The sequence below is a fragment of the Coregonus clupeaformis genome, chromosome 19, assembly GCF_020615455.1.
Source record: "Coregonus clupeaformis isolate EN_2021a chromosome 19, ASM2061545v1, whole genome shotgun sequence".
NCBI lineage: Eukaryota > Metazoa > Chordata > Actinopteri > Salmoniformes > Salmonidae > Coregonus > Coregonus clupeaformis.
Genome location: NC_059210.1, coordinates 36785789 through 36811222, shown reverse-complemented (window position 1 = coordinate 36811222; position 25434 = coordinate 36785789). Strand labels below are relative to the sequence as shown.

The 25434-nt window shown below is 41.3% G+C and overlaps 1 protein-coding gene across 1 annotated transcript; it reads right to left on the bottom strand.

Moving 5' to 3' along the window:
• Positions 1-10080: 10080 nt before the first annotated feature.
• Positions 10081-19428, bottom strand: LOC123481373 (metabotropic glutamate receptor 8-like). Its single transcript, XM_045205089.1, has 3 exons — positions 19158-19428; positions 13112-13969; positions 10081-10122 (listed from the first exon to the last, which is right to left on the bottom strand). The coding sequence occupies exons 2-3, from the start codon at positions 13637-13639 to the stop codon at positions 10081-10083; spliced, it is 570 nt and encodes a 189-aa protein (XP_045061024.1). The 5' UTR covers positions 13640-13969; positions 19158-19428.
• Positions 19429-25434: the final 6006 nt, after the last annotated feature.

Sequence of the window (25434 nt, the reverse complement as noted above, 5' to 3'; positions counted from 1 at the left end):
ATGTTATTCTATGCTAATTTAAATTGGTTATAGTTCAAAAAGTTAATATAGTATCAACAAGCTATATGCAAGCAATCTAAGTTGGGTCAGTCTGCACATTTAAAATCTGGTTTGGTGTTGATAGCTTAAACGGTTCAAGAGGAGTAGCAACTCAAATTTGAAATGTTTTACCATTTACAGTGCATTCGGACAGTATTCACTTCACTTTTTCAAAATGTTGTTACATTACAGCTTTATTCTAAAATTGATAACATTTATTTTTTTCCTCATCAATCTACACTACCGGTCAATAGTTTTAGAACACCTACTCATTAAAGGGTTTTTCTTTATTTTTACTATCTTATACATTGTAGAATAATAGTGAAGACATCAAAACTATGAAATAATACATATGGAATCATGTAGTAACCAAAATAATGTTAAACAAATCAAAATATATTTGAGATTTGAGATTGTTCAAATAGCCACCCTTTGCCTTGATGACAGCTTTGCACACTCTTGGCATTCTCTCAACCAGCTTCATGAGGTAGTCACCTGGAATGCATTTCAATTAACAAGTGTGCCTTCTTAAAAGTTAATTTGTGGAATTTCTTTCCTTCTTAATGCATTTGAGCCAATCAGTTGTGACAAGGTAGGGGTGGTATACAGAAGATAGCCCTATTTGGTAAAATACCAAGTCCATATTATGGCAAGAACAGCTAAAATAAGCAAAGAGAAATGACAGCCCATCATTACTTTAAGACATGAAGGTCAGTCAATACGGAACATTTCAAGAACTTTGAAAGTTTCTTCAAGTGCAGTCGCAAAAACCATCAAGCGCTATGATGAAATGGGCTCTCATGAGGACCGCCACAGGAATGGATGAGTTACCTCTGCTGCAGAGGATAAGTTAATTAGAGTTAACAGCCTCAGAAATTGCAGCCCAAATAAATGCTTCACAGAGTTCAAGTAACAGACACATCTCAATATTAACTGTTCAGAGGAGAGGCTTAGTGGGAGTATCATTTGTTTTTCAACAGGACAATGACCCAATACACCTCCAGGCTGTGTAATGTCTATTTTACCAAGAAGGAGAAGATAGTAAAAATAAAGAAAAACCCTTGAATGAGTAGGTGTTCTAGAACTTTTGACCGGTAGTGTACAGACAATAACCCATAGTGACAAAGCAATAAAATAAAAAACTGAAATATCACATTTACATAAGTATTCAGACCCTTTCCTCAGTACTTTGTTGAAGCACCTTTGGCAGCGATTACAGCCTCAAGTCTTTTTGGGTATGACGCTACAAGTTTGACACCTGTATTTGGGGAGTTTCTCCCATTCTTCTCTGCAGATCCTCTCAAGCTCTGTCAGGTTGGATGGGGAGCGTCGCTGCACAGCTATTTTCAGGTCTCTCCAGAGACGTTTGATCAGGTTCAAGTACGGGCTCTGGCTGATTTTCAGTAAGGATCTCTCTGTACTTTGCTCTGTTCATTTTTGCCTCGATCCTGACTAGTTCTCCCATCTCCACAGAGGAACTCTGGAGCTCTGTCAGAGTGACAATTGGGTTATTCTTCCCCGACTGCTCAGTTTGGCCGGGCGGCCAGCTCTAGGAGGAGTCTTGGTGGTTCCAAACTTCTTCCATTTAAGAATGATGGAGGCCCCTGTGTTCTTGGGGACCTTCATTGCCGCACACATTTTTTGGTACCCTTCCCCAGATCTGTTTCTCGACACAATCCTGTCTTGGAGTTCTACAGACAATTCCTTCCATTTTTTGCTCTGACATGCACTGTCAATTGTGGGAACTTATATAGACAGGTGTGTGCCTTTCCAAATCATGTCCAATCAATTGAATTTACCACAGGTGGACTCCAATCAAGTTGTAGAAACATTTCAAGGATGATCAATGGAAACAGGATGCTCCTGAGCTCAATTTCAAGTCTCATAGCAATGGTCTGAATACTTATGTAAATAAGGTATTTCTGTTTTTTATTTTAAATACATTTGCGAAAAAAAGAAAAAAAATGTACATGTTTTTTCTTTGTCCTTATGGGTTATTGTGTGTAGATTGATGAGGAAAAAATTTTATTTAATCCATTTTAGAATAAAGCTGTAACGTAACAAAATGTGGAAAACGTGAAGGGGTCTGAATACTTTCCAAATGCACTGTAAGTCTATGGCAATTGAATTGCATTGGGTTTAATGCAAATATGGATACAAGTACAAATTATATCAACAATCTTTTGACAAGCAATCTACGTTGAGTCAATCTGTACATGTCAACGTTGGTTTGGTGTTTGTAGCTTTAATGGTTCAAGAGCAGTGGCAAATCCAAAAACATAATTTCTGGTGACTGAATTATAATTTTGATTGTACCGTATTATTTTTCTCACGTAAACATTTTTTACATGCAACTGCTTGTGCACCCATGTGAAAACTTGATTTTGACCTCAAGTGTGTATCTTAAGTATTGAAATAAAATATAAGGTTCTCAGATAATTCAGCATTTGTATTGGTTTTTAGTGGTTGTACTGAATTATGTGATTTTTGGGGGGAAAACCTGACAGTGGGTGGAAATGTAAACTTATTAAACATTTACGAGAGACTTGCTATCATCATGTGATTTGATCCAAAGTGGTGACTTAATGTCGGTTGCAACGAATGATAATCATAAAATATTTTTTTCTGGACAAAACTATTTCAAGTATTTAAAACTTTTCTGCATAAAATGTTTTAGCCATACAGCAGTAGGAGAGAGTGGGTTCAGTTGAGCAATTTTTTTACATTCAGTATCACTCAGTCAAGGGAAATATACACTGAAGTATTCTTTCTAGCAAAGATATCTACATATATTTCAGGATGTTGGAAATAATCAGAATTCATGTCAACATTACAGTTTTGAAAACATAGCTTGTCCAACTTTTATTTTAATTTGGCACAACTTGCTACCACTTCCTTTTTAAAACCATGTCCCAAACACAATTCTTTACACAATCACAATCACGTTTTTGTCTTTGAATCATTTTAAACATACATTTAAAACAGGCTTAACATCTAAAAAAAAACGTTGCACTTTTAATATAGGCCCTGTTGTTACCTCATATCCCAGCGATAATGCCTTGCATTACGCCTGGGAAGAAAACACTTCAATTTGTTTAACTTGCCATATGCTCAACCATTGGCTCAACTTACCCCAAGGCAAACATTTTGACTATATTAGCCCACACAGCTACAGGGATGCACTTTCATGCTAGGTTTAGGACCTCATATTGAAGCTTATAGAGACCTCAACTGATGTATATAACAATCTTAAAATTATCTACTTTGATTTAGATAAAAGCATCATGAAACCTCAAACACGATAAATTAATGTGACTTGGTGAAAATCTGTTTTTTGGAACTAACTTGCTTACCACCTTTTCCATGTGGTTTCTTTTTCCATGATAACCTCTTCTTAAATATTTGGTCAAATTATTAATTTTGTGTATGGTTTCCTAGAAACAAGGGTGGCTTAACTTACCCCTTTGGCTCAATTTACCCCACTCTCCGCTATGGTGGAATAGACCCTTACAAAATCATGCCAGATGTTTTTGGGGACCGTTTTATTATGATTTAAGATGTTTTATTAAAATGTTTATAGATTCCATTTGCCTTCAGGCAGTTGCTCTGACTTTTTTAAACTTTAGAGCACCAAAAGCACATTTTCTTTATTTTTTTTACATTTCACCATAAACTCTTTTAGGACAACAATAAAAGAGAAAGGGCATAGTTACATAACATAAAATGTGTATATATTATTTGTAGATTTTGGAAAATATTTCATTTGGACACCAACATGTACACGTCACTGACCCACGTGCGTTATTGTCATTGAATGTCATGTTGAAGACACACTTTGTTTTTTTGTTTGAATGGAACTGTGCCTCAGGACCATCATCATCATTTGAACAAAACAGCCACACACACACCTCTGTGGTTCTGCCTCATCCGTTGAGTCATGCCCTGCATCAGACACGCAGCGCACACCACAGGTCAGCCTCATTCGGGTCAGAGAGCTCAGTGGAGGGCCAGATACACGTGGACCACCTTTAGGCGTCAACACCACAAAGGCTCTCTGCCTAGTCACATGTGCTGATCACATCATGTTCAGAATCATTACCACAAAACCTTTAAGCGGTACTGTGTTGACACCTTTTATATTGTACCCGTTGTTAGGTTCTATGATTATGGTACAAATTCCAGTCGGACTCAGAAGAAAGCTCAAAATAGATTTATTAAACCACACTGGGTCATACAGCTACAAACACAAAGTATGTTTATACACTCACATTTATTTATAACCTCAGTTTGTACCCTCTTCCCAGACAAGCCCTCCCCCCTCCTAAGTCTAGGATGTACAGTGAATCTCTGTGGCTAGGCATGTGGTGTTATCGTCCCAGCCCGTGTCCGGAACCTTTGGTACTCCTCCACGCATCTCCCGGTCTTCTCATCGGTCAGGAGAAGCTTTGAGACAAGGGAGTATACATTCTTGCAGCCTGCCTCAGTCCATTGTTAATTATCCGGACTCATACACAAAGAGCTATTTGAGAATAAGCGACCCATTCGTACTCAAGTGAATATAATGATGCAAAACATATTGAGAACATATAATGATATATAACAGTGAAGCTATAGCATACTGAGAGCATAATAATGATATAAAAACATTGAAGCTATAAGACAACGTCATAGGGCAGTAGTTTACAATCTATTAGCTCTAACACATGCCTCCCATCTCACCCTTATGGAAACCTTCTGTAGCGCGGGCAAAAACATTATTTCAGCATCTCCGCTTTGGCAAAAAACGCGTGTGTTCCAAATATCTCTAATGGTCGCCCCAGTGTGAGTTGTTTTATGCACGTGATGTCAGAATGCACTCACTGTTCCAAAATATGATTGTTACGCAACAGGACAGTTAACCCTCGCTGCCTGCTAATTATCTATAGGCTATGTTTCAACTTGTAAATTTCAAATTATTTTGAATTGAGGTGTGTTCCGCCTCCTCATTAATTCACATAGAAGTAGCCCATTTCACTGTTGCGGACAATTTATGTTTGAGGCTTTACTGAGCCGGACAAACTTCTCTCTTCGACAAGAGCCCAAGCACTTCCCCAGTGTTTCCGCAGATCAAGTATGCAGACATTTGCGCAGTCTTGAACTAACTTTTTCCCCGGGGCATATTTGGGTCTTTCTGGAACTATAAGGCACTGCAATGTTTACAGAGCGCTTTGTATACTAAAAGGTCAGTCGGAACTGGTCCAGAACCACTAAAAGTCCCCTAAATAGGGGACTTAACATCTAAGAGGTTGACACGGTAGGCTATATACCAACAGGCTTATGTGTAGACTACTGTAATGGCATGCAGCATCAACTCATAATCCAGCGAGTCCATAACGTTTTCTTCAACCCAACAATTGGGACACACTCATCAACTACAATATCTAAGCGCAGAGCATATAGTATCTTTAAATGACTACACACTTAAAGCAACAACTTTGCAACAGCCAGTCAAAATGTTAAAGTGTATCTTGCAGGATTCAATAGTTGGAATTGTAAGAGTTGTTGCCCTGTCCCTTTCTCTGCAATTGTCATTCATTGGAATCCAGAAAGAACAAAACCCTGTCCTCAAACATTTACATCAAAAGGTGCAAAGTTATGGGCAAAGACACAAAACATCTGCATTAAATAAATACAAATCCTTCATCAGATAACATGGAAAACAACCACTTTTTGTGCAGTATTAATTTACCATCCTTACAAACCACTTAATGTAAATGTGCATCACTGTATTGTACATAGGCTGGTCATCTAGGTTTGTACCTGTAGACTTTCCATCACCAGCACAATGCAGTAATTGAGTACATTGAGACATCAAGTGGTTGTGATGATTTGATGTGATGATGTGGCTCAGTTGGTAGAGCATGGCGCTTGCAATGCTCGGGTTGTAGGAGTGTCTACTAAAATGGAAAAGGAATGAATAGACCATATCGGTTTTCACATAGAAATAAGTTGTATTTCAAGAAACTGGAAAACATATCAAGTAAGAATTTCTATATTCTACAAGTATTATCAGATGAACTGTTTTAGTTTTTTTTTTAAGTAGTGCACTGGGCCTTTACTAGTTCTGTATTAGCGGACCGATATAGACGTCTTCAACCCCCCCCACCGTCGGCAAAAATAATCGCAGCAACCCCACCCCCAAACTATTGTAAAAGCCTTGGTTTCTTGCACGTTAATATCCGAAGCCTCCTTCCTAAGTTTGAGTTATTCACTGCGCTAGCACACTCCGCCAACCCTGATGTTCTAGTAGTGTCTGAATCCTGGCTTAGGAAGGCCACCAAAAATTCAGAAATGTCCATCCCGAACTACAACATTTTCCGTCTCGATAGAACTGCCAAAGGGGGTGGGGTTGCAATCTACTGTAGAGATAGCCTGCAGAGTTCTATCGTACTATCCAGGTCTGTGCCCAAACAGTTTGAGCTTCTACTGCTAAAAATCCACCTTTCCAGAAATAAGTCTCTCATTGATGCCGCTTGCTACAGACCCCCCTCAGTCCCGAGCTGTGCCCTGGACATCATATGTGAACTGATTGCCCCCCATCTATCCTCAGAGTTCGTACTGCTTGGTGACCTAAACTGGGATATGCTTAACACCCCGGCCAACCTACAATCTAAACTAGATGCCCTCAATCTCACACAAATTATCAACGAACCTACCAGGTACAACCCTATATCTGTAAACATGGGCACCCTCATAGATATCATCCTGACAAATGTACCCTCTAAATACACCTCCGCTGTCTTCAACCAGGATCTCAGCGATCACTGCCTTATTGCCTGCGTCCGTAATGGGTCCGCGATCAAACGACCACCCCTCATCAATGTCAAACGCTCCCTAAAACACTTTAGCGAGCAGGCCTTTCTAATTGACCTGGCCCTGGTATCCTGGATGGATATTGACCTCATTCCGTCAGTAGAGGATGCCTGGTTGTTCTTTAAAAGTGCTTTCCTCTCAATCTTAAATAAGCATGCCCCATTCAACAAATTCAGAACTAAGAACAGATATAGCCCCTGGTTCTCCTCAGACTTGACTGCCCTTGACCAGCACAAAAACATCCTGTGGCGTACTGCATTAGCATCGAACAGCCCGGCGATATGCAACTTTTTAGGGAAGTCAGGAACCAATATACACAATCAGTTAGGAAAGCAAAGGCTAGCTTTTTCAAACAGAAATTTGCATCCTGTAGCACTAACTCCAAAAAGTTTTGGGACACTGTAAAGTCCATGGAAAATAAGAGCACCTCCTCCCAACTGCCCACTGCACTGAGGCTAGGAAACACTGTCACCACCGATAAATCTACAATAATCGAGAATTTCAACAAGCATTTTGCTATGGCTGGCCATGCTTTCCACCTGGCTACCACTACCCCGGCCACCAGCTCTGCACCCTCCGCTGCAACTTGCCCATGCCCCTCCCGCTTCTCCTTCACACAAATTCAGACAGCTGATGTTCTGAAAGAGCTAAAAAATCTGGACCCCTACAAATCAGCTGAGCTAGACAATCTGGACCCTTTCTTTCTAAAATTAGCCGCCAAAATTGTCGCAACCACTATTACTAGCCTGTTCAACCTCTCTTTCATAACGTCTGAGATCCCCAGAGATTGGAAAGCTGCCGCGGTCATCCCCCTCTTCAAAGGGGGTGACACTCTAGATCCTAACTGTTATAGACCTATATCCATCCTGCCCTGCCTTTCGAAAGTATTTGAAAGCCAAGTTAACAAACAGATCACCGACCATTTCGAATCCCACCGTACCTTCTCCGCTATGCAATCCGGTTTCCGAGCTGGTCATGGGTGCACCTCAGCCACGCTCAAGGTCCTAAACGATATTATAAATGTAATCGATAAAAGACAGTACTGCGCAGCCGTCTTCATCGACCTGGCCAAGGCTTTCGACTCTGTCAACCACCGCATTCTTATTGGCAGACTAAATAGCCTTGGTTTCTCTAATGACTGCCTCGCCTGGTTCACCAACTACTTCTCAGATAGAGTTCAATGTGTCAAATCGGAGGGCCTGTTGTCTGGACCTCTGGCCGTCTCTATGGGCGTGCCACAGGGTTCAATTCTCGGGCCGACTCTATTCTCTGTGTATATCAATGATGTCGCTCTTGCTGCTGGTGACGCTCGGATCCACCTCTATGCGGACGACACCATTTTGTATACATCTGGCCCTTCATTGGACACTGTGTTAACAAACCTCCAAACGAGCTTCAATGCCATACAACACTCCTTCCGTAGCCTCCAACTGCTCTTAAACACTATTACAACTAAATGCATGCTCTTCAACCGAACGCTGCTTGCACCCGCCCACCCGACTAGAATCACTACTCTCGGTGGGTCTGACCTAGAGTATGTGGACAACTACAAATACCTAGGTGTCTGGTTAGACTGTAAACTCTCCTTCCAGACTCACATTAAGCATCTCCAATCAAAAGTTAGATCTAGAATCGGCTTCCTATTTCGCAACAAAGCCTCCTACACTCATGCTGCTAAACATGCCCTCGTAAAACTGACTATCCTACCGATCCTTGACTTCGGCGATGTCATTTACAAAATAGCCTCCAACACCCTACTCAGCAAATTGGATGTAGTCTATCAGAGTGCCATCCGTTTTGTCACCAAAGCCCCATATACTACCCACCATTGTGACCTGTACGCTCTTGTTGGCTGGCCCTCACTACATATTCGTCGCCAAACCCACTGGCTCCAGGTCATCTATAAATCACTGCTAGGCAAATCCCCGTCTTATCTTAGCTCACTGGTCACCATAGCAACACCCACCCGTAGTCTGCGCTCCAGCAGGTATATCTCACTGGTCATCCCCAAAGCCAACACCTCCTTTGGCCGCCATTCCTTCCAGTTCTCTGCTGCCAATGACTGGAACGAACTGCAAAAATCTCTGAAACTGGAGACTCTTATCTCCATCACTAACTTTAAGCGTCAGTTGTCAGAGCAGCTTACCGATCACTGCACCTGTACACAGCCTTTCTGAAATTAGCCCACCCAACTACCTCATCCCCATATTGTTTTTTATTTTGTTAATTTGCACCCCAGTATCTCTATTTGCACATCATCTTTTGCACATCTATCATTCCAGTATTATACGAAATTGTAACTATTTTGCACTATGGCCTATTTATTACCTTACCTCCATAACTTACTACATTCGCACACACTGTATATATATTTTCTGTTGTATTTTTGACTTTATGTTTTGTTTACCCCATATGTAACTCTGTGTTGTTGTTTTTATCGCACTGCTTTGCTTTATCTTGGCCAGGTCGCAGTTGTAAATGAGAACTTGTTCTCAACTGGCTTACCTGGTTAAATAAAGGTGAAATAAAAAAATATAAAAAACGACTTCCCGCGGCTATGCTCAAATCAATTTGTCAGTTTCTAACACCGTTGTCCCAAAATCTAATTACACCAAATTACACAAATATAGCGCACAGTAATACTGCATGTGTGTAAATTATGGATGATCAAATCCATATGGTTTTGTACACTTTGGGTGGGAATTCATGGATTTCATAACTCTATAGGGAGCCATTTTGAACTTCAAATGTTGTTTTATCCTGCGCTTAGGGGAAAACAATTCAGTGTTCCTCTTGTCTCGAGGATGAAGCTGTGCATATCCATTCCATTACTAAGACTGTAATTGGGCCAGCCCCTCAGCACATGGATCGATAGTGAAGAAAGCACAGTTAGTCTGTTTATGGGAGTCAATCACAAGTGGCTAGTTGCACCTTAATTGGGGAGGATGGGCTCATAGTAATGGCTGGAACGGAATAAATGGAATGGTATCAAACATCAAACAAATCATTTCCATGTGGTTGATACAATTCCATTCCAGCCATTATTATGAGCCATCCTCCCCCCCTCAGCAGCCTCCTGTGGAGTAAATGGAGTGTAAAATCAGAGCTTTAGTGTCCAGGATGTTACGTATACTTCACCAGACATTGAAATGTTGTTTTTTCTGAGACTTGCATTGTCACCGGGAGGTGTCAAATGGAGGGGGGTGGGTGAGGGGAGGTCTGAAGTAAGAACTGGGAGAAAGATAATTTAAATCTGTTCAAAACAATTAGTTGTGGTTCACATTATGTCCTGCACCTAGCAGATAGTTTACATTATCCACTTTGTTAGGGAAGCACCTATGTATGTAGCCTGTCAGGCCCTTCCTCTCCCTTGTTCTGACCTCTGATGCTACCTGCTATTCCATCAGTATTTTAATTCACAGTCAAGACATTGCTCATGCCACTGCTTTAGGCTGGAGATTCAACCTTGTTTAATATTTCCCAGTCGGGAACATTCTCCACTTTCACCTTTTCTCCTCAAGCAGATCAGTAAATATTTATACAGTGAGGGAAAAAAAGTATTTGATCCCCTGCTGATTTTGTATGTTTGCCCACTGACAAAGACATGATCAGTCTATCATTTTAATGGTAGGTTTATTTGAACAGTGAGAGACAGAATAACAACAAAAAAATCCAGAAAAACGCATGTCAAAAATGTTATAAATTGATTTGCATTTTAATGAGGGAAAGTATTTGACCCCTCTGAAAAACATGACTTAGTACTTGGTGGCAAAACCCTTGTTGGCAATCACAGAGGTCAGACATTTCTTGTAGTTGGCCACCAGGTTTGCAGACATCTCAGGAGGGATTTTGTCCCACTCCTCTTTGCAGATCTTCTCCAAGTCATTAAGGTTTCGAGGCTGACTTTTGGCAACTCTAACCTTCAGCTCCCTCCACAGATTTTCTATGGGATTAAGGTCTGGAGACTGGCTAGGCCACTCCAGGACCTTAATGTGCTTCTTCTTGAGCCACTCCTTTGTTGCCTTGGCCGTGAGTTTTGGGTCATTGTCATGCTGGAATACCCATCCACGACCCATTTTCAATGCCCTGGCTGAGGGAAGGAGGTTCTCACCCAAGATTTGACGGTACATGGCCCCGTCCATCGTCCCTTTGATGTGGTGAAGTTGTCCTATCCCCTTAGCAGAAAAACACCCCCAAAGCATAATGTTTCCACCTCCATGTTTGACGGTGGAGATGGTGTTCTTGGGGTCATAGGCAGCATTCCTCCTCCTACAAACACGGCGAGTTGAGTTGATGCTAAAGAGCTCGATTTTGGTCTCATCTTACCACAACACTTTCACCCAGTTCTCCTCTGAATCATTCAGATGTTCATTGGCAAACTTCAGACGGCCTGTATATGTGCTTTCTTGAACAGGGGGACCTTGCGGGCGCTGCAGGATTTCAGTCCTTGACAGCGTAGTGTGTTACCAATTGTTTTCTTGGTGACTATGGTCCCAGCTGCCTTGAGATCATTGACAAGATCCTCCCGTGTAATTCTGGGCTGATTCCTCACCGTTCTCATGATCATTGCAACTCCACGAGGTGAGATCTTGCATGGAGCCCCAGGCCGAGGGAGATTGACAGTTATTTTGTGTTTCTTCCATTTGCGAATAATCGCACCAACTGTTGTCACCTTCTCACCAAGCTGCTTGGCGATGGTCTTGTAGCCCATTCCAGCCTTGTGTAGGTCTACAATCTTGTCCCTGACATCCTTGGAGAGCTCTTTGGTCTTGGCCATGGTGGAGAGTTTGGAATCTGATTGATTGATTGATTGCTTCTGTGGACAGGTGTCTTTTATACAGGTAACAAGCTGAGATTAGGAGCAATCCCTTTAAGAGTGTGCTCCTAATCTCAGCTCATTACCTGTATAAAAGACACCTGGGAGCCAGAAATCTTTCTGATTGAGAGGGGGGTCAAATACTTATTTCCCTCATTAAAATGCAAATCAATTTATAACATTTTTGCCATGCGTTTTTCTGGATTTTGTTGTTGTTATTTTGTCTCTCACTGTTCAAATAAACCTACCATAAAAATTATAGACAGATCATTTCTTTGTCAGTGGGCAAACATACAAAATCAGCAGGGGATCAAATACTTTTTTCCCTCACTGTACTCTCCTCCATGTTGGCTAAGTGATATCTGTGCTGACTATGAAAAGGACAATGACTGTATTAGATTAATGCAACATATCAATGCAGGTCTATCACATTTCCCACAATGTATTTGTAGCTCCAGAGCAGTTGCTTTCTGTATTACTAAGAAGGGAGACAAAAGATGAAGCTGTTTTGAGAGCAATATGCTGCAATATCAAGATCAAGGTAAATTAAATCACAGAAACATTGGGCAATTACATATGTTTCCTTTTGGACAGTTCACTTAATTAGCCCAGACAAGAGAAGAGCACTAATACATAGCTATGGAGAACAATAAACCTTGTTAGGCTGACTACATATTCCAACAACTATGTGCTAAAGTACATCTCATTCACTTCCCTCTGGGAACCAAGACTCCATATCGTAGTCAGTCATTTCGCATCATTGGTTTGACCTTTTCGTGTGTCTACCACTGGTCAGTTGCTGACATTCAGACCTGATTGGAATGCAAGAACCGTTATAAGCTACCAATGATAGTTAGTTTCCAGCCCTCTGGAGTTAGAAGTAAATCATATTTTAATAGCACTGACTATATTCTAATGGGGTGTCGGGTAATTGAGCTTTATCTGCTTCAGTAGCGAACAGGCCATGCACACAGGCCAAATGTCTCAATGCCAGAGCAGAAGTGTCAACCCATAACCTTGCTAATACCCATTGGCAACGTGACAGGATGATGATGGTTGTGTCAAGAAAATATCTCAATTTCCAACAAAAGCCCAAACACTATCTTGGGAGAGGAAAATAATTATTTAAATACAGGCTTTTGCATAATGTTTTTATGATGACACCCCACCAAGCCAAAGCCTATGGAATCTCCATCTGCATTCTAATGTCCATGACAGTGGAACAAACCTGCTACGCTAACCAACCGAACCTTGAAGGGATGACTTGTCATAAATGTTTGACCTTTTCACAGCCTTCAGAGTAGGCTAGATTTTAGCCTGAGTCAAACTTAAGCTTAAATAATATAGAGAACATGGACTATGGAAAAATAAACCATTTTCAAATAGCGGAAACAGAATCCTCACCTTGAAGAGCCGCAGGATGTTGGCCACCATGATGGACACCGAGCTAGCCGCCGCCCCTATGACCCCAACCACCTTATCCGGCTTGGCAAAGATGGGTGGGTCCCCGTTGGCGCAACGCACGTCTGAGCCGTCCCTCTCGATGAGTGCCTGGACGAAGGTCAGTGACTGCTCCAGGGCATAGGTGTCTCTGGAACACGTGTCCAGGATGCGCGCCCCCAGGGTCACGTTAGGTAGCAGCTCTGGGTCCTTGTTGATCAGGTCAATGGCAAACAGCATGGCCTCCAGTCTATGAATGCCCTTCTCCTTCTTCAGCTCCCCACAGGGCACACCTCTCTCGCCACGGGAGTGTACAGGGAATAGGCCACCCAGCATGATGTCACCGTCCAACCGGATAGAGTGGGCATACTCCTGCAGAGGCAGCTGCGGGTCCGAGGGCTTCTGAGTGGCAGAGACCAACAGGCAGTAGCATTTGGTAGTCATTAGGAAGCAGTAAAGGGAGAGGGAGGGGTGTTTGGACTCCCTGGCCATGGTGGTAGCAGTGCAGGCGAGTGGGATAGTGGGTCAGGGGAGGGGTGGTGTAGCACTGGAAGATCGGAGCAGCAGGCAGCTGGTGGGTGGTGGTGGGTGAACAGGGTGGGGCGTACCATGGGTGCCCCTCCTCTCTAAATCAGGGCAGGGTTATGGATGATTACCTCTGGGTTTCAAAGAGCTGCTGATGCATGTACCTGGCATCACTGGGAAAGGGGTGTAGTTTGAGTGATATAAGGGAGCTGGAGAGAAGAGAGGCTGAGTTTCTCACACTGGCTGGACAGTGGTGATCTCTCTCTGCAATCCTGGGCGTCACATGCTCAAAAGACCCTGTTTGTGATGTGTGAGACAAAAGGGAAATAGAATCCATCTGTTACACAATGTAGGGTTGAGCTTTCTATTAGACACAGGCACATAGGTCATTAAACACATACAGTGTTCCGGAATTACTGGATCCCTTGATAAAGAAGACTGTATAAAATAAATAAGTACTGAGGTATATTGTATGCAAAAAAAATGCAACAATTGTATTATCTTATACTAATACAATTGCCCAGAGAAATATTTTTCAATAATCCAGCACCCTCCCCTTGCGAATATAATGACACTGAGCCTCTTTCTAAAATGTTTTATGAGATTGGAGAACACATTGGGAGGGCTCTTAGACCATTCCTGAATACAGAATATTTATAGATCCTTGATATCCTTCGACTGCACAATGTAAAGGGAGAGGGAGGGCTGTTTGGACTCCCTGGCCATGGTGGTAGCAGTCCGGGCGAGTGGGATAGTGGGTCAGGGGAGGGGTGGTGTATGGTCAGTTGGTGTGCATGGCCAAAGACTCTATTTTCGAGTCATAAGACCATAGCACCGGTTCCAATCCAAGTGCCAAGGCCGTTTAGCAAACTCCAGGCGGTGCTATGGTCAGATGACATGAAAAGAGAGCTATTTGGCCACGCACACCAATGGTGGGTTACTTGTTAAACTAAATCTCTTTCTCTGAGCAACTGTATTAGTATAAAATAATATAATTGTTTGGAGCATACAATATAGCTCAGTATTATTATTATTTATTTTATTGTGTTTTTTTGCTCATCTGTATCAAGGGATCCAAAAATTCCAGACCCCACTGTATATGTAAGGCACACGCTCACACACAAATTAACATATGCTGTTTCTCTCTCCTCTCTCTTTCGCAAACACATACACAATATATACAAAAGTATGTGGACACCCCTTCAAATTAGTGGATTCGGCAAATTCAGCCACACCCTTTGCTGACGTGTTTAAAATTGAGCACACACCCATGCAATCTCCATAGGAAAACATTGGCAGTAGAATGGCCTTCCAGAAGAGCTCAGTGACTTTCAACGTGGCACCGTCACCTTTCCAACAAGTCAGTTCGTCAAATGTCTGTCCTGCTAGAGCTGCCCCGGTCAACTGTAAGTGCTGTTATTGTGAAGTGGAAATGTCTAGGAGCAATAACGGCTCAACCACGAAGTGGTAGGCCACACAAGCTCACAGGACCGCTGAGTGCTGAAGCGTGTAGCGAGTAAAAATCGTCTGTCCTCGGTCGCAACACTCACTACCAAGTTCCAAACATTAAATGGGTTTCCATGGCCGAGCAGCCGCACACAAGCCTAAGATCACCATGCACAATGCCAAGCGTCGGCTGGAGTGGTGTAAAGCAGTGGAGTGACAAATCTGGGTTTGGTGGATGCCAGGAGAACGCTACCTGCCCCAATGCATAGTGCCAACTGTAAAGTTTGGTGGAGGAGGAATAATGGTCTGGGGCTGTTTTTCATGGTTTGGCTAGGCCCCTTAGTTCCAGTGAAGGGAAATCTTAACGCTACAGCATACAATGACATTCTAGATGATTCTGTGCTTCCAACTTTGTGGGAACAGTTTGGGGAAGGCCCTTTCCTGTTTCAGCATGACAATGCCCCCGTGCACAAAGCGAGGACCATACAGAAATGGTTTGTCGAGATCGGTGTGGAAGAACTTGACTGGCCTGCACAGAGCCCTGATCTCAACCCCATCGAAAACCTTTGGGATGAATTGGAATGCCACCTGCGAGCCTCAAATTCAAATCTGGACCTCGAAATCAGTTCTAATGCTTTTTTCATTCTTCCCCTCTAATCAGGGAGTGTTTTAGACCTGGGACACCAAGTGGATGCAATTAATTATTAGGTAGAAGCGATGCTAGACCTCCAGAAAATGATTTTACTAAAGCATGCACACATGCACACGGACGCACGCACGCACACGCACACACACACACACACACACACACACACACACACACACACACACACACACACACAGTGAGAGAGTATAGGGGCAGACACAACAAACATCCACATGATGCAGTTAGGAATGCTGGCTTTTCTTTCAGTGTTGCCAACATAAAAACTCATTATCCACACGTATTTACGACTCAGAATACTCTTTGGTACAAATGACAATTCTCTTTAGAGTGCCCCTCGTGATTACAGAAGCATAACATTTTTGTGCCTGATCAATCGAGGCTCCATGTGCACATTATAATTGTGTGACATAGCTGTTGCACAGCTCCGGCCCTTACTGTGATCGTTCTTACCTTTTAACCAGATACTGATTGCTACCTGGGAAACCAGTGTATGCCCTCTCCAAACAGTCGCTTTCATCCCAAAGAGTAGCATGCCAGTGAGAGAAAAAAACTAGCTGGAGCTTGGAACTCAAGATGTGCATTGTGCACTCCTACATTGGTCTAAATTAAAAAATACCTAACATTAATGTTTGTTACAGTTATAAAACAATTGATCTACAGTGAGGGAAAAAAGTATTTGATCCCCTGCTGATTTTGTACGTTTGCCCACTGACAAAGACATGATCAGTCTATAATTTTAATGGTAGGTTTATTTGAACAGTGAGAGACAGAATAACAACCAAAAAAATCCAGAAAAACGCATGTCAAAAATGTTATAAATTGATTTGCATTTTAATGAGGGAAATAAGTATTTGACCCCTCTGCAAAACATGACTTAGTACTTGGTGGCAAAACCTTTGTTGGCAATCACAGAGGTCAGACGTTTCTTGTAGTTGGCCAGCAGGTTTGCACACATCTCAGGAGGGATTTTGTTCCACTCCTCTTTGCAGATCTTCTCCAAGTCATTAAGGTTTCGAGGCTGACGTTTGGCAACTCTAACCTTCAGCTCTCTCCACAGATTTTCTATCCCCCCCCCCCCACACACACAGCGGAGTCGCTCACCACCTTCCGGAGACATTTGAAACCCCACCTCTTTAAGGAATACCTGGGATAGGATAAAGTAATCCTTCTACCCCCCACCAAAAAAAAATTGTAAAGTGGTTATCCCACTGGCTATAGGGTGAATGCATCAATTTGTGAGTCGCTCTGGACTAGAGCGTCTGCTAAATGACGTAAATGTGCCCTTGAGCAAGGCACTTAACCCTAATTGCTCCTGTAAGTCGCTCTGGATAAGAGCGTCTGCTAAATGACTTAAATGTAATGTAAATGTAAGGTCTGGAGACTGGCTAGGCCACTCCAGGACCTTAATGTGCTTCTTCTTGAGCCACTCCTTTGTTCCCTCAGCCAGGGCATTGAAAATGGGTCGTGGATGGGTATTCCAGCATGACAATGAAAGTTGTAAAAAGTTTTATAAATTGCTGACATGTACTCACTTTTGAGGACACAAGCTCAAGTACATTGTACAAATATTATTAAAATATTACATATATGATTTTTTCCCTATTCAACAAAATTGGGGTAAATGACTGAAATGCTTTCTAAATATAGTAACAATCAAATTATAAACGACTTACTACAAGATTTCACCTTTATTATAACTGTAAAATAAATATGATCATATTTAGTGACAGTACAAATTTGGCCCCATTTCATATAACTGATGACAGAGCATTTTCTGCCAAGCCTCCTCTGAGCGACATAGAGTGAACAATTGAATGTCTGCAGACTCATTACAAGTTCAGCTTTACACATAAAGTGATTTTGCCCCTCTGTGACCAAGAGACAGTGGTCATGTTTCAATTCTACAACATTTGATGTTTTTTTTCATGTTGAGAGCTTTAAATCTGGCTGAAAATATCACAACTGCTGGATTGGCTAGACTGTCCCCTTTAATATGCCATCTCCCAGGCTGGGCTCCTTCGTTCAGAGGGAGAATAAATCTATTCTTTGTCTTGATAGGCCGGAAAATGTGACACGTCACTCCCTATGCAAATGAGGGGTGTGAAACCCTTCAAGTTAGCTCCACTTACAGAGTGGTAGTGGAAAGCAGACAGATGGGGCTTTCTGGCACTATAAGGCACTGCAATGTTTACAGAGCGCTTTGTACACCAAAAGGTCAGTCGGAACTGGTCCAGAACCACTAAAAGTCCCCTAAATAGGGGACTTAACATCTAAGAGTTTGACACGGTAGGCTATATACCAACAGGCTTATGTGTAGACTACTGTAATGGCATGCAGCGTCAACTCATAACCCAGCGAGTCCATAACGTTTTCTTCAACCCAACAATTGGGACACACTCATCAACTACTATATCTAAGCGCAGAGCATATATTATATTTAAATGACTACACACATAAAGCAACAACTTTGCAACAGCCAGTCAAAATGTTAAAATGCTTTGACTTGAAGATTTGACCCACAGGTGACGATTAAGCAGCCTCCCACTTTGATTCAACACACTGGTTGAATCAAACAGCAACATTTTGTCTCAGCCTCATGGCTAAATGTATAGAATAGCATGAGATTAGCTATAAAAGTCACTTCTTCTTTTTTTCCACATGGAACATTTTGTAGAATTGTAGGAAGTTATTTGAGTCCTTGCTCAGACCTTGTGGGCTGTGAAACTGCGGTATGCCACTGCTCATTCACCCCTCACTGCAAAAAAAAAAAAAGCTATATCAACCAAATGTAGGCATAATAGTTTTTGCACTTAATAGGACTAAAGTTTTCTAAATTAATTAATTGTATTTTCAAAAAAAAACAAATGTACACTTGTGATAAAGGTGCAATATTATTATTATTATTATTATTATTATTATTATTTAAGAGATAGTCTATTCAATGGTTTGCGTTTTACATGTCTTAAGTTTTACTCTCTCCCTTTCAATCGATTTGGACTCTGTTGGTGATGACAGAAATGCGCTGGAAACATGCATAACGACACACAAAATTCCTATGCATTTAAAAATTTGTATTTCCTTCAATGGGACCACTTTCTTGACCATGTTTTAGAGTATCTACCAGAAAGGCATATCACAAGCATACCCTCTTTAATTGTTTGTTTAACATGTCAAAATGTGACTTTGGGTGAATGACTGGAAGCGTGAGTGCGTCGAAAACGGATATTCTCAATATCAAGTCTGTAGGCTATCGCTGAAGAAGAAGAAGAAGAAGAAGATAAAAACAAAAAATCGAAACACATTAAAGAAGGAACATGATTCATATCGCATAAGAATTAGTTTGTAGAAATTCAACAATTAAGTAGGACTTACCTGCGGTTGACTGAGATCGGGTCCCTCGCGCTCTCAATACCTAACCAATGCCGCGCAAGCCTGTGCTGTGCTCGTGGTGCTTAAAGAACAGCACATGAAACGCGAGCGCTTCTCTTGTATCGTGGAATCACCCAATACTCCCACACGACCGTGATTGGTTTTCCAACTCTAGGCTACCTAATGCTTCTCTGATGTTTGTTAGTTGTTTCTGTACATACTGGGCAGTTTATTTAAATTGACTGTTTCAATTCACCATAATCCATGATCACTTGAAGACGTGTGCAGGGACTATTTAGGACGAATTTATATAATTCATGCTCAGTGTGTTTGCCTGGTCCAAAAGTGCATGGTGGCATGTTCCTTCCCTCAAGACATGCATTGCCAGCCTGGTCTCATACACTAGACGTAACATAGTAAATGTAAATCCGGGACAAACAATTATTATGTATGTTATGATTGGTTTTGTTACAGAAGACAAATGGTTACTTAAGGCAAAAATGAAAGTAGGGTGGTTGGTTGGGGTGGATGGGTTGGTGTACAACGCGTAGTCTAGCAACCCAAAGGATGAGAGTTTGAATCTCATCACGGACTACTTTAGCTTTTTAGCTACTTTGCACCTACTTAGCATGTAACCTAACCCTTCCCCTAACCCTAACCTTAACCCTTTTAGCTAACCCTTCCCCTAAACCTAACCCTTTTAGCTAACCCTTTCCTTAACCCTAACCCTAACCTTAACTCTTTAATCTAACTCCTAAACTTAAACTTAACCCTAACCTTAAACCTAACCCCTAGCCTAGCTAACATTAGCCAGCTAGCCACCTAGGTAGAATTCGTAACATATAGTACCATTTGCAAATTCATAACATATTGTACATTTCGCAAATCGTAACATATAATACGAATTATAATTCATAACATATCATAAGAAATGGGTGATGGACATAATTAATACATACCATATGAAACGTAACAGACCATGCTAAATGGAGTGTCTCGGATTTACGTACAGAATAATACATAATGCTCTGAGACCAGGTTGTAGCCAGCAGCCTATCTTATTTGGTGTGGTACAATTTCAAACTGGCATTTTTAAGGCATTGATAGCCTACTGTGGGTGGGATATGCCACACCATGACAGCCGACATAAAGACAAAGTAGCCTAGGCTAGTCTTATCTATCGTTTTCAAAGGACATCACTCTCAAAGACTACAAGCTAGGATATTATAAACTATCTCAAAGATGCTTGCAAATTATACATGAGAGGTGATTCAGATCATTCAACATTAGTTCGGAAATACTAAGAGAAAACAGAACCATATTTCTTACACACACTATAGGAGACAAACGGAAGTGTATTTTTATAAGGATAAGATGCCTAAGGCTCTGCATCAAGCAATATTCCAAGAGGGAAAACATATGCACAGTGGATGTTGAAACGGTAGTTTTCGTTGACGACACCGTTGGGAAATGCAGTCACATTGCGCCATCGTGTGGGTGCAAAATAGCCTAGTCAAGTGTAGCAGAGCTTGTCTTGGTGAAACAGTAACGCAAACCCAACACCTGAAGTAGAAAAATAAGGCCATATCCCGATAATTGTATGGTTAGACAGTAGGCCAACATCTGTAGTTATTATATAAGCAATGCAATGTGTTGCACTGACAGTGACTGTAGCTGGCTTGAGCAGGTGCCTTGAGGAAACAAAGGCCTAGATGCAGGCATACAACAATAGTATATTTTTTGTCTGGACTGCCTGCTTCCTATTTCGAAAACTGTCTGTGTGCATTTTACAAGAAACAATTACGTGCATTTGTATTTGCTGTGCATTATAGGTCAAATAGGCCACATTGATGAGAGTAAAAACGTGAATGGTCTCAACCCACTGGGCAAAAACGGATTGAATCAATGTTGTTTCCACGACATTTCAGCAAGAAAATTAAATGTGATGACGTTGAACCAACGTGGAAAACGGATTGGATTAGCAAAAAGTCAAATTTAAGGGAATTTCGTATTTCTTTCACCCAACTTTTAACCTAAATCCAATGATTTCACATTTCATTGACTTTAGTTGACAACTCAACCAAAATTCAAACAATACTAGATGTTGAAATGATGTCTGTGCCCAGTAGGAATAGCTTAAACTACAAGTTCCCACAGTTCCAAGCTCACTCGCTTATCACCTATTTTAAGAAATTCAGCTCAAATATATTTTCCCAAACATAAAAGCCATATATTTTTATTAAATGTTTTAATTTATTTAATTATTTAATTATTCAAGTAATAGCCTACCATGGGTTAGTGAGAAAGCATGTTACCCCCCCAATTTTTTTTTTTTCCAGTGGACCTCCAGCTGGAGATCCTGGCCAGTAGCAAGCTAAAATGGGAATACCTAGACTAATCGTAAGACCCACCGATGGCAGCTCTAACACTCAGAACCACCCTCCTACTCAGGCCAACCAGTCACTCTTGCAGCTGTCACCCACTGGGCACAGACATCAGTTCAACATCTAGTTTTGATTTACATTTGGTTGAGTTGTCAACTAACGTGAATTCAACGTGAAATCAACAAAAAATATCCCAATGTCATTGGATTGAGATTAAAAATTGGGTGAAAAAAAGAGATTAAATTCCTTACGTTGATTACTTTTTTCCAATCCAATCAGTTTTCCACAGTGATTCAACGTCATCACAATTAATTTTTGAAGTACAATGAAGTACAAACAACGTTGATTCAACCAGTTTTTGCCAAGTGGGCATGCTCTCCAGTGGTCCTCTAACCAGAATACCTAGACCAATCAAAAGACCCACTGATGGCAGGACCTCCAACCAGAATACCTACACAGCAAATTCCCCAGTGTTAAATCAACACTGAGAGTGTTACATTTAACACTAGTCCAGTGTCTATATGGGTCCACACTTTTCAGTGTTAAATTAACACACTGCTTAGTGCAAAGCCTTATTTGCATATTTCCCAGAGTGCCTTTCGAGTGAATTGTAGAGTTACCACCCATGACTGTATTTGTTAGTGACAGAAAGATGGTTGTTGCATTCATTCATTTTCAGTCCTGTGGCCTTCACCATGTGAGAACCTAAGTAAATTGTATTATTTAACACAACACATCATTCATAAAGGGCCTAGTTTTTACCCTAATACAGTGGCCTGAAACTTATGGTTTACAGGCAAAATCAGGCCTGCAAGTCACATAATGCTGGCTTGTATAATGATGTGTAATTCATATTGGAATCCAGCCAGAGTGGGGATATCCAACATTTTGAATTTTTATTCAGCAACCTACATTCAGAATGACTGATGCGAAGGCTAAGATGTGAGACTACTTAAACTGGAAGAACCATTTCAGTAACGGGGGTAATAAATCCAAGTAACAGATTAGATTAGTTACTTAGTTACTGCAATCAAAACAGGTGGGAAAATATCAAACAAAGCAAGAATATGAGTGATTTCTATATGTTTGCTAGCAACAGCCATGGAAACAGCCATTAGTTTTAAGTTGCTATTAATATCAGATTGGCAGTATACTGTACTTGATTTCAATTGTTATTGTCTGGTACAACATTAACAGGAGTCATTTGTCTATCTCCAGGCAAAACAAACAGAATGTGTGACGAAAGTTCTTCACATGTTGTCAAACATAAATGAGTCATTGCAACCATATCACTGTGAGAATATGTGTTGAATTGTCGATTAGCAGTTGACAAAATTAAACATCCCCCAAAACAGCAGGGAAAGTGAGACATGGTGGAATAGGAAATACTATATTGTAACACTGTCTCTGATAATAACAAGGACAAACACACAGACACACACACACACACAGAACCAACGTTAACGTACACTTTTCCCGTCCACCATGAGGTTGCTGGCAAGGAAATGTGGAATGTAAGGAGGTTCAATCAGGTGACCAGCCCCAGAGTAGGACAGAGTGGTCAGCAGGTGACTGTTCTCTCCATCATCTGTGTCATCTGAGGAGGCACAATAACTCTCAGTCAGTTCTACATCAAAGTGTGATGCCTCAAAAACATACCATAGAAATTACAGTATAACCACTACATAATAGGATTTTATGAAAAAATCCGAACCATGTTAAAAAAATAACTCACATCCTCTGCTGACTCAGTCAGTGGCAGGCCAGTTCTGGTCATCCTCACCCACAATTATTAGAATAGGATATTGCAGCTGTACCACCTAACCAGGACACAGCAACAGTAAACAATGGGGATAGATAAACGTGGGGATGGATAATGCAAAATGACTTATGAAGTCAAACACACACGTGAGAACAGCTATAGAGTGGATTAAAACGAGGGTATAGGTTAATATCAGGGTAAAATCCAGATTGAGTTAAACTCACATCCACTTTCTTGGTTGGGTCAGTTGGAATGGGTAGGATAAGATCCTGCTAGATCACTCGATTCTCCTTATCATAGCGAGTGTTACGGACGTTTCTAGAAAAAGAAAGACCCATACTTACTAATATCGGCAAAGACATCTGAGAGTGATCCTTTCACCGGCTGGACTTGACTGCCACTTACAGACACCAAACACCTGGGCTGAGAGAGGATAAACAGGTTAAAGGGGCAATCAACATTTGAAACAATAACAAAGTGTAACCACTCTCAAATTCATAGACAGAGCTGTGGATGCAATGACCGACCATCCATGATATCAAAATGATAGTTTTAACCATGTTTTGAGGCTAAACAGCGTTTGTTTAAATGTACTTTGTTTACAAACATTGAAGTAGAAAACAAGATTACTGTATATTTTGGGTTATGACAGTTCAAATAAGCTCATGAGTCATTTATAAGTTATATTCTTCAAGAATCAATGGGTACATACCATTAATATATATGTTCAAAAATGAATGTAGCAACTGCAGATTGCCCCTTTATTACATTAAAGAGATTCTCTGGTACTTTTGTTTTCTTTTTAGCCAGTAGTTCTGAAAGTAGTGCTCACGAGCCAGAAGTGGTCCCCGAAAATTGCGTACTACGTCACATATGTGCAGATATGTGCACCACGTCATTGCTCTCTGTCTTGCTCTGCTCTGTGTGCATGATGTGCAGCTTGCTAGCTGTCAATCAAATGGTGAGGGGCTGAAGCTCATTGGTTGAACTCAAATTGCTAGGGGGCTGGCCCACATGCAGGAAAATATAGGGAAAATGGCGCAGCACAGCTTCCAGAAAAACAGTAGCTTTCAAACCTGGGATTTTGTGGCTAATTGAGGTAAGACAGTAATTCTGCTCATAGATTATGCATGTATGAACTACACATTGGCACATCCAGCCCAAAGTGGGAGATTTAAAAAAGATTTAGTAGTCACCAACGTTCCGGAGCATGTCTTTAAGACACCCAAATACACATGCACACAGATGCACACACACAAAAACACAAATAAATACACACATCTCCAAATTTTTATGACAGAGCAGTGTGAGCACTCTCCTTCCTGAATCACAGTGTTGTACACAGCCATCCCAAAAGCCACTGTGGTCCCAAAGGACAGGCCCAGTATCGCTATCTGGTCCGCTATCTGTTTTAGAATGGTAAATGCAGCCTAGAGGGAAAAACAGGAGATTTCATATGAACTACGACTGTCACTGTAGTACCAACCTAACGTAGCATGCGTAAAAGAAACACCTGAAATGAAATGCCCCACCTTCTGGTCATGACGAGATTTTTTGTTGTTGCACGTTTCAACCAATCCCAGAAATGTAGAGGAGGCGTTAAGATGGAGTGTCATCTTGTTAACATTCCGTATGTAAATAACTTCAGAGAACAAGCTAGCAAACGTGTCGTAGCTAGCTGCTAGAAAATTGGTAAGTGGTGTCTGTCGACTTTGTGGTAAGAACTTCATCTCGAAGAAAGACAGGCACTCCATGTTTTCCAGTCGTACGTTCATCTTCCGGGGACTGTAAACAGCAAGGTGCATGTCGAAAAGCGGAAGTCACGTCACAGGCTCTCTTCCTTTTCCACTGAAAACCTTATGTCTCAGATTTTCTTTTGCCGATGGCGCTGAGGGTTCTGTAGTACAAAACTTTGTTACCAGAGTATACTCTGTTTCTTTATTACTTTAACAACATTCTTAAATCTGACTGTACTTACCATAAAATGTGAGAAGGTTCATATGTTAACAGTGTCATTCTGTTATTATTGAAGTAAATAGCTCATGTTTTCTTTAAGGTTCAAAGTTCACCATACCTCACCCAATAACATTTTTACAACACTATTAAGATTGAACAAAATCCAACGTCAGTTCCT

Coding starts and splice junctions, on each gene's coding strand:
- LOC123481373 (XM_045205089.1), bottom strand. CDS start 13,639: ATGGCCAGGGAGTCCAAACACCCCTCCCTCTCCCTTTACTGCTTCCTA. Junction 10,123..13,111: donor ACATCCTGCGGCTCTTCAAG/GTGAGGATTCTG, acceptor TCTTTCTCCCAG/TTCTTACTTCAGACCTCCCC.